The sequence below is a fragment of the Pseudonaja textilis genome, chromosome 10, assembly GCF_049901715.1.
Source record: "Pseudonaja textilis isolate UNSWEBS1 chromosome 10, rPseTex1.2, whole genome shotgun sequence".
NCBI lineage: Eukaryota > Metazoa > Chordata > Lepidosauria > Squamata > Elapidae > Pseudonaja > Pseudonaja textilis.
This window is the reverse complement of record NC_141999.1, coordinates 2,937,211-2,949,338: the sequence shown is the minus strand read 5'-3', so window position 1 is coordinate 2,949,338 and position 12,128 is coordinate 2,937,211. Positions and strand designations below refer to the sequence as shown.

The window sequence follows — 12,128 nt, the reverse complement described above, 5'->3', positions numbered from 1 at the left end:
AAGTTGAGTTTCCTATCAATGAATAAATGTACGGAGGAGAAAGTTATTGAAAAAATATTTGACTGTGCGGAAATGAATAGATTAGCATTAGAAATTAAAGAAAAAGAAGAATCTGAATATTACACGGTATGGGGTTTATTTTACCAATGGTTAGAAGATAAAATAAATTAAAATGGGTTAGATGAATATATAAAGCAATAAGAGAAGATTGCAAAAATAGATATATTGGGTATTACTTATATGAAAATGTGGTTATTGTTATATTGTTACACTGATAAGAAGAGTATTAATTATAAACTGTAAGCACATGAAATATGTACCTAATCGACAGACGTTTGAAATGGAATGGATTTATAGTATATAAAAAAATAAAAAGAATTATTATTCAAGAATGAATGTATAATACTAATTAAAAGAAGACTTATTTTGATCTGCCGGAGGAAAGCTGTCCCTTGCATAAAGTTTCACTATGCTTCAACAGTTTTTTTACTTCACAAAACAAATCGGAATGAACCGAATCGTTTGAGATGGAAAGGACCGTTGCATTGGAAAGCTTCATCTCCCCCCTCCGCAAAACAGGGATCCCCAAACTTGGCCCCTTTAAGACTGGTGGACTTCAACTCCCAGAATTCTCCAGTCAGCATAGCTAATAAAGAGTATATGATCATGGGGTTGGAAGGGACCTTGGAGGTCCTCTAGTCCAACCCCTGTTCAAGCCAGGGGCCCTATACCGGGGGACCCCAAACGTGGCCCCTTTAAGACTGGTGGCCTTCAACTCTGGCTGAGGAATTCTGGGAGCGGAAGTCCACAAGTCTTAAAGGGGCCACGTTTGGAGACCTCTGTCGTAAAGATCGACTTAATTCGTCCTCCGACAAGAGTTTGGCAATACACGAGGGGCTCTTGGGGCGACTCCCGCCCCCTCCGCTCCCCACCCCGCCAGCGGGATGTAGGGCTGAGCCATAGAGATGTATGTAGAGATCAACACCGGCTGACGGCTGTTTTCCACGAAGAACAAATACTTCGCGGGACTCTATGGTGCCCCAGTCGCCATGGCGTCGCTGGGTGAGGGATCCTCTTCCGGTGCCTTAGAAATGGGGGGAGGATAAGAGGTGGGGAATGCTTTAAAAGCGGGGATCAAGGGTCTTTCAAACTGGGCAGCTTTAAGACTGGCGGACTTCAACTCCCAGAATTCCTGAGCTAACATGGCTGGAGGAGGAATTCTGGGAGTTGAAGTCCGCCAGTCTTAAAGCTGCCCAAACTGTCTTTCATTGCTCCAAGCAATGCTCCAAGCCGGAGGGGTTCTGATAGTAAATGTCCTACTTGCTGGGGAGGGTGGATTTGTAATTGCACCAGCGCCTGCGGAGGCTGCACTGCCATTAAAAAAAAAAAAAAACCGCCCCACCGAGAAACCATTATGGCTGTACATGATGCTCTCCCCGTCTCCCAAAGGAGCTCAGAATTGCTTGGGAAGGGGGGTCTAGAAATTGGGAAGGGACACTGATACACCCCCCCTCTCACACACACCCCTCCAGTAGGTAAAGAAGACGCACAGAGGAGTTGGGAGGGTCCTCGGATGCCACCTTGGCATAGGGACTCAGTGGTGGGATTCATTTTTTTTTTAACTACCGATTCTGTGCGCATGGTGGGCATGGCAGGGGAAGGATACTGTAATTCAAGGGTCTCCAAACTTGGCAACTTTAAGACTTGTGTACTTCAATTCCCAGAATTCTCCACAAGCCAAGTTTGGAGACCCCTGCTGTAAATTCTCCATTTCCTCTTCACTCCAGGGGAAGGATACTGCAAAATCCCATTTCCTCCCCATCCCACTAACTTGCTTTCCAGCTCCGTTCTCCTGTGCAGGGCAACCAAAGAAGACCCAGCCGATCAGCTGGGACTAAATGGGAGGCAGGGAAGAGATGGGGTTGGTGGGGCCAGTCAGAGGTGGGATTTGCCGGTTCTCCAAACGACTCAAAATTTCCACTACCGGTTCTCCAGAACTGGTCAGAACCTGCTGAATCCCACCAGTGCATAGGATCCGCTCAAGTAAATCCGGACTTTTTCTGGCCAGGCTTAAAGGTTCAGCCTGAGGACCTTGTGCATGCAAAGCAAGGGTTCAGTTGCAGAGCTTCTCCATTTCTGAGGTCGGGAGTCACATCTATTGGCCTTGATTTGAGTTTGATTATTGACCTGTGTGAATGGGATTAGGGCAATTGAAAGGATGGATTAAGTAAGCGCTGCAAATCCTTTTTCATTCATCTTTGTGGGGTGTGCCAGTCTGCAAAATTTAAACACTGCAGCCCTGGACTCCTCCTTCAAGAATGTTTGGTTTTGTATCATTTGCTCCTTGATTTTAGGTATAAATAACTAAATTACAGGTAACCCTTGAGAGACAACCATAATGGAACCTGCCCTCTATAGTTGTAAGTCGTAACAGTTGTAAAATGTGGCCAATATGATTTTACAACCTTTTAAAGCAATCATTAAACAGACAAAGGCATAAAGCCTCAAGGTAGGTTTGTTGTAACTTTGAAGGTTACTAAATAACCTGTCATAAGTTGAAGACTGCCTGTAATAGGACTTGATGCTAAACAAGGTACAATTTACTTAATGCCTTATACATCAATATATTTGTATTGAAAGAAAAGGGAAGGGTGATTATTCATCTATTAGCTACTGTCTTTCTTACCAAGGAATACAGTTCTAAAGGATGAATAACTCCCATGAGTACTTCATTAAACAATTTGTTGATATTTGTTGATACCATCTTCTTGCAGGTAATGTTGCAGCTTTGATTTTGGTAGCCATTCTTTGGGGAACAACCAATCCATTTCTGAAAAGAGGAACTGAGGGTCTGGAACGGGTAAAGAGAGAAAGCAGATTTCAGCAGATGCTGGCTGAAATAAAGTTCCTTTGCCTGAATTACAAGGTATTTGCCATTTTATACAGCACTCTTCACACTACTTTTTTGTAACCTTAACTACTTTAAGATGTGTGGCTTTCAATTTCCAGAATTCCCCAGCCAATTGAAGTCCAGGTGTCTTAAAGTTGCCATGTTTGGGAAACCATCTTCTATAGTGCAAAGCATTCCGTCATGGAATTCAAAACAGACCTATGTTGAGTGTTCCGCTGTTTTGAGATCCGGCCACTCAGAGAGCCCAGTTCTTCTTAATCTTAACCATTACCTGAAACTCCTTTGCAACAGGAATCTGAATTACCTGTGCCTGGGGGCCACAGCATAGCACCTTTACCCCTGCAGACATTTCCTGTCATTAGACCACACCTCCTGCCTTTTTTTAAAAAAACAACAGCCTTTTAATTAAAACATGGGATTGGAAGCTGACTTCTCTTTTGAAAAGGAAGATAAACTAGAAACAGGAACTAACTTTCTGGGGCACTGGCAGCGAGTAAAGGGATGCCCTTCATGATAGACATTATTTCTTCATGCTCGTGAAACAGAATCAAAATGTTCCTATTGACCCAAGAAGTAAGTGATCCCTGGCCAGGTCTGGGGGAAGAAAATACTACGGAAGGTACCTAGACTGCACCAGCCTGTTCATATCACAAGATATTTTTTTTTCTAAATCTTACATGATACTGTAATAAGATACTTATATGGTATTAAATTTAATTCTTTTTTTACTTGATGCTATTACAGTAATCAGGCTTTGATTCTTTGATTACAGCATTTAGTTGCTTTCCCAATGGAGAAGTAATTCAGTGTCTAAATTTAATTTAATTTAAAATTAATTTTGTTTAATTCAGAATATTTGAAAAATAATGTCCGTTTTCCTCTCAGATAGAAGACTGTTCAGAAAGCCACTAGTCAGCAATGATCTTTTAAAATTGTTTTGACCCAGGAGCATGTTTGAAAAAAAGTATATGATGCATTATAATAACTGGAACACCTGGGATTGTGTTGTCCCTGGTTATCAGAAATTGGTTTAAATTAAGTAACCCTGAAGCTCTCTCCCAACTATTTTTTTTTTCCCTTGCAGTATATGTTACCATTTATACTAAACCAGTGTGGCTCATTCATCTACTATATCGCATTAGCATCCACAGGTTGGTCCTTAATTAATTACTGCCAATGTCAAGATTCGAGGAGGAGGTGATTTAAAGTGGGGACTCTGATTATTGTGGGGGATTACTCAGATACCTACTGCAGAGAGACATAATTTTAAAAATCCAATTTCTGTGATTGTGTCACCAAAATGGGAGTAACTCAGTCCTTAATAGATTTCAGAGCAGGATTACCTTCATTAAAAAGAAACAGAATTCTGATGCACATTCAAAAGTAGCAGGGTTTTAATCACATGATCAGATACTATCTAGATTTCTTTGAGCTCCAGTGTGGTCGCCTTTGGTGCCCTCAAGATATGTTAATTGCAGTTCTTGAATTCCGATCCAATATGGTTGGTAGAGACCAGTAAAAGAATAGGTAGAAGATAAGTGAAGCTTGCTGGAAAGTTGCTACAGAATCAAATATTGGAAGTACCATATTTTTCGGTGTATAAGACACACTCCCCCGCGCCCCCCGAAAAGTGTGTGGAGGTGTCTGTGTCTTATATAGCGAATGTTGCCAAAGCCCCACCCATCTGCCGGACCCCACCTTTCGGCCTCTGCCTCCCAGCAATTTGCCCCATTCCGATCCCCGCCGCCTAGAGTGGGTCAAAAATGGGGCATGCGAAGGCCGAAAATGGGGTGCATGGAGGCAGCAATAGGCGATGGTGATCCTTGCAGCCTGAAACAGCTGATCGTTGGGAGGACGATCCAACCAACAATCAGCTGCTTATGCTAATCAGGCTGTGCTGAAGCTGAGCAGGCTGTTTGCTGCAAGGAGGCAAATTGCTGGGAAGCAGTGGCAGATTTTTCTTCTTGTTTTTCTCCCCAAAAGCTAGGTGCGTCTTATACTTCGGAGCGTCTTTATAGTCCAAAAAACATGGTAACTGCCATCTTGCCAATATTGTCCTATGTGGAAATCCCTGAATGTGGAGATCCAGTTAATATGTTTTTAGGAAGGATTTCCTACCAGAATTGTTCCCCAGCCAAACACAAACTTCAGATGAAGTTTCCCTTTGATTAGGGTTATCTCCTCAGTGGTTTTTATTTGTTTTGATCAGATAATTCTGCATTAAGTGTTCCACTTTCCATTTCAGACCTAACCTTGGCTGTGCCTCTTTGCAATTCCTTGGCCCTGGTCTTCACAATCGCAACAGGGAAAGTTCTTGGGGAAAACATAGGTGGCACAAGTAGGTGTCTAATGGCTTGATCAGATGCAAATTCTGTCCTCCTTGTTGCTTTATATTTATATATATTTATATTGAGTTCAGTGGTGGGATTCAAATAATTGAACAACAGCCCTAATGGCTGGCTGGGTAGGCATGTCTGGGTAGTCATGTGACTGGGTAGGCATGGCCAACTTGTCACTCACATCAAATAGCCCCTCCCCTGGCCTCTCCTTGCCTCTCCCCTCCCAGCCACTCCTCGTCTCGTCTTGCATGTTATGGTGAAAATAAGCTTTTTCAAAGTCATCTTCCTCTTGATACTAGACAATAAGATGAGATTTTGCTATCTCAGAAGACCTGATGTCCATTTCCAAGTATTGTTTATCACAGGGGTCACCAACTTTTTGGACCTCAGGGACCACCAAACTCATAATTTTAAATCCCAGGGACCACTAACCGGTTCTGTGGGTGTGGCCTAATTTATGGGTGTGGCTTGGTGGTCATGTACATATTATAAATATTTATATAAATATTGAAATTTTTATTTAAAAATGAGCAACTTTTACCCAAAATCAGGCAAATCAGGCAGGCAAATTGAGTTGATCACAGAATCACAGATTCATTCAGAGATCTATCTGCCATCGGCTAGCTCAGTCTGTCACATAAAATTTGGTTACAAGCAAACTCATAAAATTTGCTAACAAGCAAACTCACAAAATTAACTCACAACACACCATGTATGTAAATACTGAATTTTTTATTTAAAAAAAGAGCAACTTTTACCCAAAATCAGGCACAGCAGGCAGGCAGATTGAGTTGCTCACAGAATCATTCAGCGATCTATCTATTTGCCATCACCTACCTGAGGCTGTCACATAAAATTTGCTTGCCATGAGTCTGCACTGAACATTCAGTCCTAAGAGAGGTTCGGCTGTGCTTAAAAGCAGAGCCAAAGATCTAAAGACTAGCTAGAAAGCAAGAAATCCAACCATTTCCTGCTAATCTAAATCTCCCGGCACAGCAGAACAGCTGATGGTTGGGAAAAAAAGGAAAAATAGCAATTTAGCAGGCAGGTTTGCCAGGTAAGGAGTGAGTGGGCCGGGAGGGTTCCCGTGGGCCAAGTGGGTGGAGTAGCCTTGTGTTTCTGCACAGCCTGGATGAATTGCTTTGGAGGGGTACTCTGGGGGTGAGATTTCTCTACGGCCCACCAAAATTGGCGCACCAGTTGACGACTGCTGGTTTATCACTATTCTCTTGGTAAGACTGAATGGAGAAATTTATAAAGAATAACAGAGTTGGAAGGGATGTTGGAGGTTTTCTAGTCCAACCCTGTTCAAGCATGAGACCCTATACCCGGGAGGTGAACCTATGGCACACGTGCCAAAAGTGGCACGCAGAGCCATTACTGCCGGCACGCAAGCCCTTGCCCAGAGAAGGTCTACTGCACATGCACACGCAGCCCACCCGCCAGCTGATTGTTGGGTATCTGGTGCACATGCGCAGGGGCGGGGGTGCGCGGGAGACATGCACACATGCGCAGATGCGTGACACACATGGGGTTGCTCACACATGCGCAGAGACATGCAGCGCACGGGGGATCGCACACGTATGCACAGGGGGCGTGGGGAGAACCTGAGCACGTTGCCTTCTGGGTGCTGGCACGTAATTATCGGCACAGGAGCCCAAAAAGGTTAGCCACTGTTGCCCTATACTAATATGGACAAATTTCTTCTTAAAAATTTCTTCTCCAGCGATGGTCTACCCACAACTTCTGAAGGCATCCCATTCCTCTGATTAATTGTTCTCACTGTCACGAAATTTCTTATTTCTAGGTTGGATCTCTGTTTGATAAGTTCCCATCTTTTATTTTTTGTGAACCCCTAGGTGTTTCGGAGACTAGGTTGCCATCCTCTTCTTTGTGATGGCCCCTCAAATATTGGAAGATTGCTATCATGTCACTCTTAGCCAGGGGTGGGATTCAAATTTTTTAACAACTGGTTCTGTGGGCATGGTTTAGTTGGTGGCTTAAGTGGTGGTCATGTGACTGGGTGGACATGGCTTGGTGGTCATGTGACTGGCTGGGCGTGGCCAACTCAACATCACACACATCGAGGCACGCATCTCCTTGCCTGGCCTCTCATGACGGTGGAGATGCTGCAACAGTCGTAAGTGTGAAAAAAGTCACTTTTTTCAGTGCCATTATAACTTTGAATGGTCACTCCACACAAGCAAAGTACCAGCAAAGGAGGGGAAAAAAACCTCCAGAGACAAGAAGTGTAGTCCTGCCAAGAATGCAATAAGGATTAACGGAGGAGCAGTTGCTGTAAGCAACACCAGAATATTTCCTTCCTGCCTTCCTTACAGGATTAGGCCAGTAATTTCTTCTAACAACCTATTCTCCGCTTAGAATGTTAACAACCGGTGCTAGCGAATAGGTGTGAACTGGTAGAATCCCATCCCTGCTCTTAGCCTTTCTCTTTGTTAGACCAGACTTATCTAGTTCCTACAACCATTCATCATACTTTAGCCTCCAGCCTTCTAATCATCTTTGTTGCTCTTCTCTATATTTTTTCTAAAATCTTGATATCTGTTTGCCAAAATTGGATACAAGATGCCAAGTGTGATCTTATAAAGCAGTCTATAAACTATGAAGTACTAATACTTCATGTGATCTTGATAGCAGATACCAGGCTTAATAGCAGTACCTGTGAGAAATGAGAAAGCTATAAAATAAGCCTGAGGGGGGTATTTGAGGAAAAACAAATGGAGAATATACAAAGTAGTGATAAAATATGAAACTGAATATGAAAGATGAATATGAAATTGAGATTATATCTGTGTGGAGAAGTGAAAACCTGGAACCACGCTGCTCACTAAAAAAAGATGTTCTATTTTACCTTTTTGTTTTGTGAAAAATCAAAATTGTGTAAAAAAATAGCAGTAACTGTGAGAGGGATCTTGGAGTCTTAGCGAACAACCAATTAAATATGAGCCAACAGTGTACAGAGAAGCCAAAAAAAGGCCAATGCAATCCTAAGTTGCATTAATAGAGGTATACAGTCAAGATCAAATGAGGTACTAATACCACTCTATAAAGCGACAACTAGAGTACTTCATCCAGTTTTGGACACCACACTATAAAAAGATGTTGAGACTCTAGAAACAGTGCAGAGAGGAGCAACCAGAATTATTAGGGGACTGGAAACTAAAACATACGATAAACAGTTACAGGAATTGGGCGTGGCTAGTCTAGTGAAGAGAAAGACCAGGGGAGACACAATAGCAGTGTCTGAAGGCCAGACAAGGAATAATGGATGGAAACTGAACAGGGAGAGATTCAACCTGGAAATAAGGAGAAATTTTCTGACAGTGAGAGCAATCAATCAATGGAACAGAAGTTGCCCTCAGAAGTTGTGGGAGCTTCATCCCTGGAGGCTTTCAAGAAGAGACTGGGCTGCCATTTGCCGGAAATGGTGTAGGGTCTCCCGCTTGGGCGGGGTGTTGGACTAGATGACCTAAAGGTCCCTTCCAACTCTGTTAATCTGTAGATACTGATATTATTCCTCTGTTGATGCAGTCAAGGACTGCACTGACTTTTTTGGCAGTTGCAGCACACCTATGACTCCTACTTAAGAGGTTGCCCCCTAGGATTCCCAGATCTGTCAGTGAGTCTGGGCAGGGGGGAGGATGCGAACTGGGGGGGCCGAGCAGCAGTGGCTCAGCCCTGCCTCGCCTTCCTCTCTGCCACCAGCAAGCAGGGATCGGGGGTCGTGGCCACCTGGGAAAGTCAGACCACTGCCCAACCCAGAGCAAGGCCCAAAAGGCAGCCTCGCCTCGCCGTGTCCCCCCTCCCAGCGCCCTTTTAGCTGAGCACGATGGGCCCAGAACAGGTCTCCCTACTCCGATGTCGGCCTTACCTTCTCAGACCAGGATAGGAATGGCTCAGGTATTCAGCAGGTTCTGACCAGTTCTGGAGAACCAGTAGCAGAAATTTTGACTGGTTCAGAGAACTGGCAAATCCCACCTCTGACTGGCCCCACTAACCCCATCTATTCTCTGCCTCCATTGACTCCCAGCTAATTGGCTGGGTCTTCTTTTGTTGCCCTACACAGGAGAATGGAGCTGGAAAGCAGGTTAGTGGGGTGGGGAGGGAAGGGGGATTTTGCAGTAACCTTCCCCTGCCACACCCACCAAGCCATGCCATGCCCACCAAGCCTAAGCCATGCCACGCCCACCAAGCCCACCCACAGAACCGGTAGTAAAAAAATGTTGAATCCCACCATTGGAATGACGGAGGGGAGGGATGGGGCCAGTCAGTGGTGGGAATCAGATAGTTCGCTGAACTGCAAAAATTTTTAGCTCCCAGTTCAGGCCAACCGGTGCAAACCAGCTGAATCCCACCACTGGTTGAATTGACTAGTCCATGTTCCTGTAAAATGTGCAGCTTTGGTTGATCCCTGCTTTTTCTCTCCTGTAGGGGCCGTTCTGGGGATGCTCCTGACAGTCTTGGGCATTGCCATCTGCATAGTTGCATCTGCGCGCAAACATCCATGAGGTCTCCAAGGAAGAGGGGAAATTCTGTGGAAAACCGTTCTCATCTGTACAACTGCTTATACCACTCTCAAGAGTTGCAGCACGGGGTAAACAACCCCTGGCTCCACGTTAGAGAGAGCACGGTTTTTCATAGCCTGGCCATCGCTTCTTCATGCACTTGGATTCCAGAGACCTGTGTCCCAAGATCTTGTCTTGATGTTCCTATTAACCAGAAACTTTTGAGGACCCCGAGATTGCTTTAATGGAAGCAGCAAGATCAGGAGCCTTTAAGGGGATACAGAAAGATCTCAAAAGTGATAAGGAATTGCCCAGACAGATCTGATTTAAGAGCAGGATCAATAGCTACCATCTAGGAGTGTGTGTGTGTGAAGGATGAAGCAACACGTTTTAGCACGGAAAAGTCTACAATTGGCATAAAGTACCGTTTACATGGCTGACGCTAAATTGGTACCCAGAAATACAGTTTTGGAAATCTAAGTTAGGCTTCAGAATCCCTTATGAGTCTGTCATGACAGAGTTCCTGCTTCTCTAGCCCAACGTTTCTCAATCTTGGCAACTCGATAATGTGTGGACTTCAACTCCCAAAATTCCTGTCAGCTCCCTGGAAGTGATGTTGCTATTCAAGTGGGAGAATGGGTGGGTGGGGGGCTTGAATTCGATTCATTACTATTGTGTGCGACAACTGGCATTTTATAACTTGTACCCTGGTGCCGAAGCGCCCTGAGATATTCTCACTCTTGGGGAATGTGCTAGGGGGGAGGGCCACGTGGCTTGTTTCACTTTGAAAGCCAGCGGAAGATGGCCATGGGATTGTATGCTTACCTGTTCCTCAGAGTGGCCGGTACGGTAACATCTTCACACCTGTGGATTGGCTGAATCCGCATCTGCCTAAAGAGAGGACTTCCTAGTGCTTTAATTCTGCTTATCTTGCCTCAGGGTATTCAGGCGTTGCTTTGAATGTATTGCTTCCCCTTCTGCTTAATAAAGATTCCTTTTGAAATACTTCATTTCAAGAGTCTTCACTCTCTTTAAGTTAGGAGGAGAGGCAAACCTTACAGAAAGCAATATCTGCAAAACGGTCAACCCAGAGAAGCAAATTTTGCTCTACCGAGAGGACCCTCCAAACCCAGAGTGCTTGACTATCCCTGGGCAAGGGAAGCCCTGGACTTGGGGGCTGAGCTCTCCTGCTTGACTGCCCCTTAAAGAAGCCGCTTCTTCCTTTACCCATGGACACAGCAGCCCTTCTCCTTGAAGCTTGCTTGCCTGTGAAGTATGAAAGGCAGATGGACACTCCTATCTCCAGCGGTCCCTCCAAGAGCCTCTGCCAGGTGCTGAGGTATGCTGGTGTAAAGAAGGTCCTTAGGATGAAGTCCTGCAGGGTGGTAACTTTTTTGCCATCGCTCTGCAGAGCAACATTTACAAGTTTTGTACTGAGTTTTTGAGGTTAATGTTTGTAGACAGCCCAGAGCTGGGAAGGTGGGCAGCACATAGACCTAATCAAGAAATAAAATAAAGCAGCAAAGTTGGTGAAGGGCCATTTAAAGTTGTATCAAATGCCATTTCTGATTTCTGACCAAAATTATACTTGGTTGGTTTACATTTATAAACCGTGATTTAGCTGGAGCAGGAAGTACATATGAGGAGAAGGTGGTCTCGCCATTTTGCTTGTTTCTCTCGATTTCAGGTTTGAAGCCAAAAGATGTTCTTGAAGTCCAGGCAGATTTGAAAGAACATCCAAGCAAAAGCTTTGATCTTTAAATGACTTCTGTGTCTGAAAAAATATATTTGGCAATAAATGACAAGTCAGAGCCTAGAATAATCTGGCTTGAAAATTCTTCTGAGTTAACCCAGCGCAAGGACTCCCTGAGCCAGAAGCGAACCACTCACTGGGCGGGTCTCTGGCCAAGGCCTTGGTCTCGTTCGAGGCTGGCTGCATTGATCTGATACCCCACAAACCCTCTTCACTGAAATTCTCATCCCCAACTTTCTATGGCCACAGTGCCAGGATAATAAAATGGCTATTTAAAGGCATTTATTTATAGCAAATGTATCTGTAGCTTGACATTTTGATTGATATTAGAAAAAATTAGCAAGTCAAGTTGGGAGGGGAAAAAAAAGATGCACATTATTGGTTTTCTATCATGGCCATACTGATGCTACAATTTAAATTATTAAATGTATTCTGGATGTCTTATAAAATCTACACAAAATAAGGGAGAGTGAGAATGAAAGTGCAATAAGTCGTTCATCATGATATGTAATTTAAAGTGATGCTAATTTGTGCTCAAGAAGGAAGATGGCTTTGCTCTCTATATTGGACTGCCTTGAAAGGGGAAGACATGCCATGAT

The 12,128-nt window shown here is 44.1% G+C and overlaps 1 protein-coding gene across 2 annotated transcripts; it reads left to right on the top strand.

Moving 5' to 3' along the window:
* The first annotated feature begins 647 nt into the window (after positions 1–647).
* On the top strand, positions 648–11,598 carry TMEM234 (transmembrane protein 234). 2 transcript variants are annotated; one of them, XR_015744746.1, is made up of 6 exons: positions 677–1,062; positions 2,775–2,926; positions 3,996–4,062; positions 5,157–5,249; positions 9,703–9,865; positions 11,464–11,598. XR_015744746.1 is itself a non-coding variant. In XM_026702712.2 (5 exons), the coding sequence occupies exons 1-5, from the start codon at positions 1,050–1,052 to the stop codon at positions 9,777–9,779; spliced, it is 402 nt and encodes a 133-aa protein (XP_026558497.1). In that variant the 5' UTR covers positions 648–1,049; the 3' UTR covers positions 9,780–10,781. The 2 variants fall into 2 exon arrangements, 1 of the variants encoding a protein (XP_026558497.1); XM_026702712.2 differs by lacking the exon at positions 11,464–11,598 and having other exon boundaries at positions 648–1,062; positions 9,703–10,781.
* The last annotated feature ends 530 nt before the right edge of the window (positions 11,599–12,128 follow it).